Source organism: Limulus polyphemus, unplaced genomic scaffold, assembly GCF_000517525.1.
Source record: "Limulus polyphemus unplaced genomic scaffold, Limulus_polyphemus-2.1.2 Scaffold895, whole genome shotgun sequence".
NCBI classification, from domain to species: Eukaryota; Metazoa; Arthropoda; class Merostomata; order Xiphosura; family Limulidae; genus Limulus; species Limulus polyphemus.
In genome coordinates, this window is record NW_013666505.1 from 26977 (window position 1) to 38950 (window position 11974).

The following is an 11974-nucleotide window of genomic DNA, read 5'->3' on the forward strand; positions in this document are numbered from 1 at the left end:
CCAGCCTTCTCCACTTCGGCTCCAAGATATGGAACTGGAAGTCTCTCGAGCACTACCTTCTCCTCTTGCTGCTTGAGAGGCTCTATCTCTTTTGGGGATTCCTTGGACCATCCTATCACTCTTCCCCTAGGGATCAGGGCTGACTTTGTTTGAGGGCTCATCAGGGCTCTTACCACATTGGGAGTTCCACTTCCTCTGCCTCATTCTGACTCTCAGGAGATTTCAGGTCAGTGATCCATTGAGGAATCTGCTTTCCATTTCAACCTCCTCGAACTTTTTGTAATTCATCAGGCTCTCATTCATTTCCTCCAATTCTTGCAGGAGCAGGTGGTTATGGTTCATTTTGACCATTTCACTGTTGTCAGCTATATCACAAAACAAGGGGGAACCAAGTCCAGGTCCCTGTTGTTTTCAAACACTCAATCTCCTGTACTGACTACAACATAACGATCTTGGTGTGCATTGTTCCTGGTATTATGAATCTGGTTGCAAACTACCTGCCTCATCCCAACTAAGTCCTTCCTATGGAGTGGTACTTTTATTCTCAGGTTCTTCAGTAAGTGTGTTCTTGCCTGGGAACACCACTTATATTTGTGTTTGCCACTCACTAGAATGCCAAACTTCCTTCCTTTTGGTCTCCTGTCCTGCACCCATCACCTCTAGGTGTGGATGCACTCAGTCAGGTTTGGAGAGGCCTTCATCTGTATGCTTACCCTCTGATCGGACTCATCTCCAGAGTTGTTTCTCTTATCAAGACCACTCCTTGTTATGTGTTACTAGTTGCTCCATATTGGCCTGCTCAATCATGGTTTCCTCTTCTCTGGCCTTTACTGGAGCAACGAACCCTGCCCTTACCTCAGTCCAGGTCGGTCCTCTGGCAACCTCAATCAGACGTGTTTCATCCCAACATCACCAAACTCCATCTTCACCTGTGGCTTTTGTCCAATACATCGCCTCCTCTTGGGGACTCACCCCTTGTGTAGTATCTTTGTTTACCCATGCCATTCATCCTTCCTCTTTGTCTGTGTATCAGAGATGTTGGTCTACCTTCCGACAGTGGTCCATTCACTGTGGCTTCCATCCTTCTGTTCCTCACCTGTCTCAGCTCTTTACCTGGTTATTTGATGAGGGTTTCTCTATGTCCACTGTTTCTAGTTATCAGGCTGCCCTGTACAACACCTTTCCAGGTCTCCTGTTTCTGTGCATCTTTCTGGTTCTCTACTATTTCCCCTCTTTTCTATTCTTTTCATCTTGCTCGTCTACCCCATCCCTTTGTGCTACCAGATGGGATCTCAATGTGATTCATCATGCTCTGGCTCATTCTCTCTTTGAACCCATCAAATCTCAGCATCAGATTTTTCCTGATTTGTCCCTGAGTCTATCCATTCTAAGCAACAACTTGCTTGAAATATTTGAGGAAATATAGATAGGAACCCACTCAATAGCATGACCCTGAAAAGTGATGATTTTACGCAGTTGTCCTTGCACACTCAACCTCTATAAAAGTGAAAATTTAAAACCATCATTTAATTTTCAGTAAATCATCAATTCTACTATTAAACTCCATTTCTAACAATGGACAATTCATTCCATAATATCACCCAAAATATTGCACAAAGAGGCCTTTATCTTATAACTTTTTCAGTTCAATGTGTAGGCTTCAATAATATTACCTCTAGTCTTATCACTTTATTCTTAAGAGAAAATAAAGAGACCTTGTTCTATCCTTGTAAGATAACCATTCTATCCTAGTAGCTCTCCTCTAAACCCTTTCCAGTAAGTCAATGTCCTTTCTTACACAAGGAGACCAAACCTGTATACAGTATTACAAATGAGGCCTAATTATTGATTTGTTTGAGAGATAATTAGTTTTTTTAGTTTGTAATCAGTATGTCTATATACACATCCTAAAATTTTACTATCCTTTTTACCAGCAACAGAGCACTGCTTTAATCATTTGAATGACCTACCCACCACTATGCCAAGACCATTTTTATCAGTCAAGCTGTTGAGTTGGTTCCAATCTGTATTAAACTTGTGATCTAAATTGTGATAACCCAAATGCAATATATTTCTTTCACTTACTGTAATTAAAGGTCATTTATAAAATATTTGTCCAATTTGATTCAAAACGTTCTGTAGTATATCTACATCTTCAATACATCTAGAAATATCCAAAAGTTTGCTGTCTTCCATAAACTTTAGTAATGTAATAGTTATGCCACACATCATACAGTATATTTTGTAACAATATATGTTAAGGCATTATTTGATATAAAATTATTTATTTCTGATAATTTCATGTTCATCATCTGATGAAACCAGGTTAACCTGGTGAAATGTCATGAAATGAAAGCCTTTGCTCTGTGAATCCAAAAAAATAGTATTGTGAATTCAACCTCTGATTTTCATATCAAGACATGGTAAAGTCACATTCTTAGTTATGGCATTGGATACCAAATGCTGGCCAAGTCTTGAAAACTTAATTTTTCTTACAGTCCTCCACTTACTTTGCTCTTGAGTACAGGATGTAGTGATCATGAACTTGCAGTAATGTTAAGGTAAATGTTACTGTGGTCATTCAAAAGAGCTTGTTTTTGCTTGTTAAGGATTATGCATTGCTTGTCCCCTGAAACATTAGCCATATCCAAGTGACATGGTAGTGCATAGGTTGGTACAAGTTTGCCATAGCAGAAAGTTTCTCTCCTTTTTGAACACATATAATCATAGTTAATCTAGGACTGGGAAATACTATACTTGGACTAGAAAGCATGATACATACACCATTCTTTTAGTCTTTGTTGAGAGAATAAGTCTTTCTTTCCTGTTCCACTAGTTCAAGTATTTAAATCAGAACTTAATAGCTCACCAGCATGGCTATACATTTAGGTTTTTAAGGTAATTACAACTAACACTTTTGTGTGTTTCTCTGAATACAGAATTTGTTTCTTGTTTGCACTAGTGTAAAAATATTCCCTTTTCTATCCTATTCATTTCTTTCTCTTACAAGTATAGCTTTTTGATCTTCTACTATTTCCAAAACATTTTTACCTTCACTGCCACTTATAGCTATTACTCAACCTCCAAAGTTTCAACTTTGCTTATCTAAGCATTGGTCTGATTTTTTTCTCACTTACTCCAGTCTTTTATACCCCTCTCAATTGCCCTTGGTGATATTTGTCTTGTGATACTTTCTACCTATGTCAATGCACCCTCTATCCTGGAACTGTATATAAGCACCTTATTCAGATAATTTTATCACTTTTTCTCGACAAAGCGTTTAGACGTGGGTTTTTCTACAGAAGTGCTGTGATAGTTAACATCTTTAGTTAAGATTTATGCAAAGCCTAGTGGCTTTATGTATAATTTATATTTTTTAATTATTATCTTAAAAAATTGCAAAACAATGTTTTCAGGCATTCACAGGTTATTGTTTCCAGCACAGAGGTTAATCAGCACTCCTCTATTCCATCTGTTATCTAGCATTTTCATAAGTCAGGAAAGGGGGGTACTTTTAGTTTAGTGAGCTGATTCTTTGTGAGATGGAGACATATATTTGGTCTGGGGGATTCTGAGGCTCCTTTTCTCAATGATCCAGGACAGTCGAGAGAATTTGGACTCTCTTTTTCCAGTGCCTTTGTTTACTAGATTGGATTCTCATGAGACTAATTTGGATCAGCCACTTCCTGCTCCATTTCTTCAGTTAGTCAGTCAGGTTTGTCGGCTTTTTTCCAGTTGCCTTTGAATCTACCCCTTCGTTGATGGCTGAATGGTCTGAAGGTGACTACTTAGTTTTCCTCCTTCACTTAATATTGCTGTTCATGCTGGGATATTTATTGCTCAGTTACATGACAGGATAGCTATGCCTTGCCCCCACATTTGTTTGAACAGCATGCTTTGGCTTATATCCACCAGGAGGATGTATATTTATATTCCCAAAAACTTTATCCTCATTTGGATATGTGGGGTTTCTGACGAGACCCTGATCACTTTGAACAGATCACAGATCTGTTTGACACTCACTACTGTTCTGAGATATTTATCTCCCCTCCAGATTTTGTTGGAAGCCTATCAGTACTCCCCACATCAATTTGAGGACGGATTGGGTCCTTTGCTGACTTCTACCTTGGTAAGATTGTCAACTTCTGCTCTTTCTTTGGTTTCCTGGCTTGTATGTTGTTGGGATTTATTGGGTAGAGATTCCCTGTTGGAGAGAAATTGTCTATCTGCTGTAGCCCTTCGTGAGTTACGTGAGGCTCGTTTTCTTCATCTTTCGATGTTTGTGGGCATCCCAGAGGCATTGGAATCATGACTTGATGTCGCCGTTTGCATTCTTCCTTGTCGTTGTTGGCCTCTAGACTTTCTTTCACTCCTACTGGAAGTCATGGCATGACTACTCATCATATGTCCCGACCCCGGGTTTCTGCTCCTCAATCTATTGGTACTCAGAATATATTCCATTCTTACCTTCAAGACTCCTCTGCTTGGGCAGACCGTTGCCAATGATGTCGGTGACTATCCTATGCAGGTGGGAGTGGAAGTGATGTTACAACATTTTCTGGATACCTGGAATTCCTTCACCACAGCTCCATGAGTACTTCAGGTTTTGGCATCAGGTTGGTCATTCAGTTCACTCCTTCACCTCCATTATCCTCCAAACCAGTGGTATTTCCACCCCAAACAGATCCATGGAGTGTAGATTTTCTTTCCAAAACTATTTGAGAGTCATTGGTCAACAGAGCAGTAGAGAGAGTTGATCCCATTATTCTGAGATTTTCTTCCCATTTACTTGTTGTGCCCAAGCAGATGGGAAATTTGTGGCCCATCATAAATCTTTTATCATATCAATCAATTCTCAGAATCTCCCCAGTTCACAATGGAGTCCTTTCTCAACTGACATTGGCATTTTTCACAAGGTCTGTGAATGACCAAGTTTGATGTTGCCGATTCTTCCCATCCCTGCCGATCATCAGATTGAATAATTTGAGGTTGGTTTGCTTTTAATGATATAGGGAACTTGGTTCACCCATTGCACTGTTTTCAGAGCACTGTTCCTCAGGACTCCCCAGTGAGCATTAACCCCCATATTCTACTAGTGGAGCTAGAGAGTCCTTACTACACCCAGTTTCCAGTTACTGAGGTGGTGGACAGAGGCTTTTCCTCCAGAGTGTTTGAGTGATTTTCTCCACACTTGGAGAAGAGGGCAAAGTTGGGGGCTCTCCTACCCAGGTCCCTGGATATTTTTCCCAGATGTCAGTAGTAGTGACAACAGCCTGTGCAGGAGCCTACTCGCAATAACAGTTTAGATTTGATGCCTGGTTATCTGGTTGGGGTGTGCATGGCTCTTCTTTTGATCAATATCTGTTTAGTATATTGTTCACAGATGGAGGTCCAATATCTCCTCGTAATTTCGAACATGGAGTGGTCCCATTCTGGGTTCTTGGTTGAGCACAGTGTTCCATGTCCTCTCCATAATTCCAGGGGGAAATGGAAAGCTCTTTGCCCACTTGCTTGGGGAGTGTGGATGAATGTTCATAATTCCAGACAGGATGAGTTCTGTTCCTTTGGTTGAGTAAGACATACACAATCCCATCATTCCCAGCCTGAAGTGTTGCCTTTTATGCTTCTTCAGGTGGAGGAGAAAGTTTGTCCACTTTGGTGTTGCCCTAGCCACCAATGTGGGATATAGGGACCAAGTCCCCTTAATTCCAACCTCAAGTTGTGAAATTTCAGCTATCTGATTGGGGCTGGCCTTTAGTGATGATTACCCATGTACTATTCCACCTTTGATACAGGTACTAAGTTTAGGATGAAGAGCATACCTGTTCTGGATGTAGTGCAGCTCCTCCCCTTTGTATACCACTCTTATCTTGGCACACTCTTAATCTATACAGATGCTTTCTGTATGGATACTGCTTTCACCAGCCCCTCCACTTTCTCATTGTGGGATTCTAGCTACAAGTGGCAGTAGAGGTAGGTATGTTTTGGAAGTTAACATTTTCTTAATTTGAAAATGTGTTTCCAATAATACTTACCTCTACTAACACTCTCCCACCCTTCCTCCCCACTAAGAGCCAGTGTTAGAGACTTGGATGGTAAAGTGATAAAATTATCTGAATGAGTTGCTTATATACAGTACCAGGATAGAGAGCACATTGATGTAAGTGGAGAGTATCACATGACAAATATCGCTAAGGGCACTTGAGTGGGGTATAAAAGACCAGAGCAAGCGAGAAAAAATCAGACCAATTCTTGGATGGGCAAAGTTGAAACCCTGGCAGTCGAGTAATAGCTATAAGTGTCAGCAGAGGTAAGTATTATTGGAAATACATTTTGAATTTAGGAAAATGTTAATGTTTGTTTCAGTTTTACTGTGAATACCATACATATATATATATAACATACAGTACAATAACTCCAAAGACTTGGTTTAGAAAATAAAAGTTATGAAGCATTTTAATTAGACTGTAATTTTTTTTCTTTTTATTTATATTTCACTTAATATTTCTATGAAAGATTTGAAACAGAAAAAAAAAACATTTCAGATATTAGGATTATTAGTTCACCATGAAGGAAAAGCTAATTCCTTTTATTTAGGTCCTTTTTTCTTAAAACAGTAATGAAGATTTCATGTTATATAGTGAATTCCATAATAACAAATAAACTTATGTCTAATCAGAAAACCAAAGCAATTGATTTCAACAGAAATAACAGTTTTTATCAATTAACACATTGCACATTTCTTATCTATTCTTCCAACGGCCATATTTGTTTGAGTCTCAAATTTGGATATAATAAACTTGTTACTTCTTTGTTATTTCTAGTTACATATAAGCTTCAAAGGTAGAAATATTCTTTGCCTTGTGACTTCTATTCATATAATATATGTCATTATGTTAAATACTGCTACAATCATTAATTCTTAAAATTATAAAAGCATAAAAATTTAAAAAACAACACTGACTTACTGACTTGTGTGATATTTTAATTATTTGTTCTCTTGTACTTCCTCTAACTATGGAACATTTATATAAATGAAACTGAACACAGTATAGAAACCATAATTAAAGACGGCTTGTCTGAAATTCATAACATTAGACTAACTACCAGACTTGTTTCATTAAGCCATGGTCGTAATCTCTTAATCAACCACTAGATGAGTCCAAACAAGATGAAATTCATCACTAACAACAAATCAAAGATAAAGAATCATGGTCTTTGTGAATTTAATAAAGTAGTACATAATAGCTCATTTAAAATTATTGAAAAGGGAAGGGATGAGGAAATTTCACATGTAAAAGGCTCTTGTGATTATAGGGATGAGAATTGTTATCAGGTGTTGTTAACGAGATTTCAAAAATAATCAGGGAAGAAAGTTTGATGGGAGTAATGCTTTAATGCCTATTCTGCCACTCCATCAACACAATAAAAGTTGATCTTCCTTAAAAGAAATAATCTTTATTTCAATCCCATACGACAACAATGTATTCTGTATCTTGTGTATAACTACCTAATTTTTGATCGATCACAATCTGGCTAGTAAGTTTTACCAGTCTTGCAAAATTGTGTATTTGTTGAGTGAATTTATTTTGCAAAAAAAGGGTTGAAGGTTTGCACTTTAATTTAATATAAAGTTGGAATTAGTTTTTAAAATAGCAAATGGTATTGAGCAGCATGATGAAATGAAGGTTAGAGAATTTGATAGTTTGGTTAAAAACAAATTCAGGAGAGACTGGTTGGAGAAAGAAATAGAAATTATATTTTTGAAGAGTAAACCACAAGTGATAAAGTTAGAAATGAAAAATTCAATAAAAAGGTCAATAATTACAGTAAAAGCTTTAAGCACAATGTGCAGCAAACTTATAAACTATATGCTTCAGGGGGTTGATATGTGATTTTGATGCATTATTGCATCATTATTGTTCACAAAATGTTACATATAGATCTAGCTGAAATATAAAGCATTTGTTTTTAAAGTACTTTCTTTATTTCTGTGTTAATATTTTTCAATAAGGAGATCTATAATATTATATTTTACTTACAGAGTTAATTTATCATTTATTTTGATCTAGGAAGAATACAGTGACAAGCATGAAATGATTCCAGAGCTTCAGCATGCTAACTGGGAAAGTAAGTGACTGTGTATTTTATTTTGGTTTTGTATTAAAACATTAGGTTACAGATTTGTTTGCCATTAAAATGTTTGTTTCAGTAACTTCCAGAATGAAGGAGTTTTTATCTTTGTTTATTACCATTTAGGATCTAAAATAAAACAGTTTTTATGATTTCTAAACTATATATAACCTGGTATTAACAGAGAAGAAAATGTTTTTTTTTTTTACTAAAATGTTATAAACTAACAGTTAACTACAGCTACTTAAACAATGTTTTGAATGGAAACTTCAGTAAAATACAACATAAGTAACAACAACCTAATTAAATGTTTACTGTAACTATGCTTAGAGCAAAAGGGCAAATCCTTGCTTGGCATTGAGTTTGATTATGTGAAATGCTGAGTTTAAAAGAAAATAAGAAATATTTTAACTTTGTATTTTAAAGTTAAGTAAACAGGCAAATGGAAATAAAATATTTTTCAGTAAAATTCTAAAGTTCTTGTGACTTTACCAAAGGTAACTTATTCATAATTTTCTCCTTCTTCAATCCAATCAGTATCAGTTACAACTTGCTCTTGGCTTGCTGTAATTTGCTGATAAACTTCATGGTTAACAGAGAGAATGTACTTCAATAATGATTTCAGGTCATTTACTTTTCCTTTTTCAACTTTTTTCTTTTTGGAGGTATTACTAGTTGGAAACTGGCTTTCTTCAGTTGTAGCTTGCCATTCTTCTTCTCCAGAAAGGGAGGAAACAGCTTGTTTTGAACAGTAGTGTTTTCTCTCTATTTACCAGGACATTTCACCCTGACAACAACATTGTTTCCTATTAGGCCATCAGGAGATACTGTCAGATACTGATCAGCCCAGATAAATATGCTTCAAAGCCTTACCTGAATTCCAAACTCCTGGAACTAATCATAAACAAAAACATTTACTGACTACACTTTTAGTTTTATCAGTAACATATACTTACTGTTTTACCAATTCTATTAGAAGAAAAACATCTTTAAAGTAAACGAATCATGTGTATATAATTTCAGGTCTTCATTTGCACTTAGAAACTATTGCTAATGCTTAATATTTTTACAATTTTATTATTTCCCAACTTCCTTTCCAAGTTTGCTGATTGCCACCTTCTCATAGATCTTGTCATGTGTAATTACTCTCATTGGCTAGACTGACACAACCTGGCCAATTATCCTAGATGTTATTCTATAAACTTAATCAAATTTTGAAGTTGTTAGATACCATTATATTTTCCCGAATTACCTGTTACTGCCACTTCATTTTGCTTCCTTGTTTATTTTTCAGTTGTTGCATCTTCTTATTGGAAAGTAAACTGTATTGCATAAACCCTGATTAAAAAATAACTCAACTTCATATGTATAATTTATTGATTTTTGAAAATTAGAACAAACCTACAAAACATATTTGTAATTAAAAAACAAAAAAAACACATTTAAAATGCAAAAGCCTTGTCACTGGGAATTCATGAAAATCTAAACATGGTTCTGTTTTAAGAGAGAGAGAGAAATGCACAATATTTTGATTGTGAATTCTCTCTTTCTGTTTATTTTTTCAGCATGGAATTAACCTCTAATTGTTACATTTGCAACTCGCACACTGATGCAGCTCCCCATTCTAACCATTTGTGTATATACTGTACCTGCCATTTTCCCATGTTATTTGTTGTTACTATATTACATAATAGTAGTAATATATGTATGATAGTTTTTAAAATTTCATTACTTTTAAATTTGCACTTTCAGATATAATTTATAAGCTCTAATAGTTATATTTGCATGCCTCCTTAGGGGAATTTGTCCCACAGTCTGCACACCATGGGGCTAGTTAAAAGCAAGTCACAAGTCAGGCCACCTGAAAACAACTGATGTTTAATGGTTACATAATTTGTGGAAAAGAACTGAGGTATTTCCTTAAATTTTACTCTGTTAGCAAATCATGTTACAGTTCATACTTCTTTTCCAGTACTATAATTGTGGAACTTAGCTATGATGTATCGCTTGGTACAGTTATTACTGTGATCATGACTTCTTTGAATACACTTACTTTTGAGCATGGAATTAACCATTCATATACACAAATAGTTTTGTATTCAAACAGTTTTGTACAAATGAGCAAAAATCTTCTCACTCCAGTATAGGAAATCTAATACATTTGTTTTTGAGTGGAGGCTGTTGGTTGTCCCAAAACACTGAACCTCACTGTTTACTGGCACTAATTTGAAATGTGTAATTGAAATCTATAAGTTGTGAGACATGGTAGTTGCCCTTCAAACCACTGATTGTTTTGCCTAAAAAGTGGAATTAAGTCGACAGGTAATGCTGATCAGTCTTCCCCAAATTTCTTTAATTAGTATTTCATCCTTCCATTTACCTAATTAACCCTACATTGTATTTATTGTTTTATCTTTATGCATTTGTTACTTTTGCCACAAGCAAAAAAATAGATTTCATTAATTCAGCATAAAATAGCTCTTTGTGCTATTCTCACTTTACAACTGTAACTTTTAAAAATTTTATTTTATTAGAAGCATTCAAAAACCCGGGCAGTAATACATTCTTTTCATCAGGGTGTAGAGATGAATAAAATTTAGTAAACCAAGAACCCTAATCATTATATTATAATGTTTATGAACCAGTGAAATGGGAATGTAGTCCTTTGTCCTGCAGTGGTGTAGCAAGGGTTCTCAGCACTTGGGGGCAAAGACACTTTTGGTGCCCCTACCTCTGAAATGTTTTGATTATTTGTTTTGTGACTCATTACTCACTTAATGACAATAACATAAAGAATTAATTACCGCCTTACACAGACTTACAATAAAGTCACAATATAACATCTCACGATATCACAACTGTAAACCTGGAACTAATGAAGTATAACCTACTAGGTGTACTTACATAATTTGTAAACCATTTTGATATTTATGTCATCCAGTATTGTTCAAAGTCACATAGCTAGAGTAATCTTTCAAGCATGCAGAATAAATTTCTGTTATATCTCTAGTTTTGAAACTTATGTATTATATGAGAAGCCAGTTACTTGTGGTGTACATGGTTTATAAAATAGATTGATAAAATACTACTTAAGTTACAAATAACAAATTTTATTAGTTTACAAAACTGTACATATACTTTACAAGATCTAGTTTGAATACCAGAATGCTACCTGTTGGTTACATTATATGAACCTTTCGTGCTTTTGCTGCTGCAAATGCATCAATTAAACTATCAAAATTTAAGGTATTAAGTACGTCTTTTTTAATACTTAATATTGTCAAGCTACTAAGTCGTTCATGAGTCATTGAGGTTCTCAAGTATGTAAGAATTAATTTCAGCTTGCTGAAGGAGTTTTCACAACTAGCAGTAGAAACCCCAATTGTTAACAAAATCTGCAATGCAATTCTTAAATTTGGGAAACCATCTTCACCATATGAAGTTATGAATGTTAGGAAATCAGTTGCAACCATTGGTTCAGGAAAATCGGTCTGTGATCTTTTACTTATCAACATTCTACAGTCTTTAATTTCTCTGTACAATTCTGGTCCATCAATATCACCTGTATAGCTGTGTTTTGAAAGCAGACTGACTTTCGGATGTCACACATGTAGATGAAAAAGAAGACAACAAAAGCAGTATGCAGCTTTTTGGAGAGGTGAACACACCAACCAGGAACAATTGACCTCTTGTCCATTCAGAAGGCGTTGTTTGAACCAAAATGCAGTCATAGAACGCCCATCTTTGGCATCAAATATACCTTCTTTATGTCGAAACTCATGTGCTCCAACTTTAACAATCTCTGTGTGAGGTGCATGTGTTACAACTGCTGAGCCTGTTG

The 11974-nt window shown here is 35.8% G+C and overlaps 1 protein-coding gene across 12 annotated transcripts in view; it reads left to right on the forward strand.

Annotated features, from left to right (window-relative positions):
- The window catches only part of LOC106461089 (nicotinamide riboside kinase 1-like), a 79624-nt gene that overhangs the window by 15909 nt on the left and 51741 nt on the right, over window positions 1–11974 (forward strand). For all 12 annotated transcript variants that reach the window (XM_022387953.1, XM_022387950.1, XM_022387957.1 and 9 more), the window contains one exon: window positions 8073–8130. In XM_022387953.1, the coding sequence (XP_022243661.1) occupies window positions 8073–8130 (58 nt within the window). The remainder of the gene's footprint in view (window positions 1–8072; window positions 8131–11974) is intronic.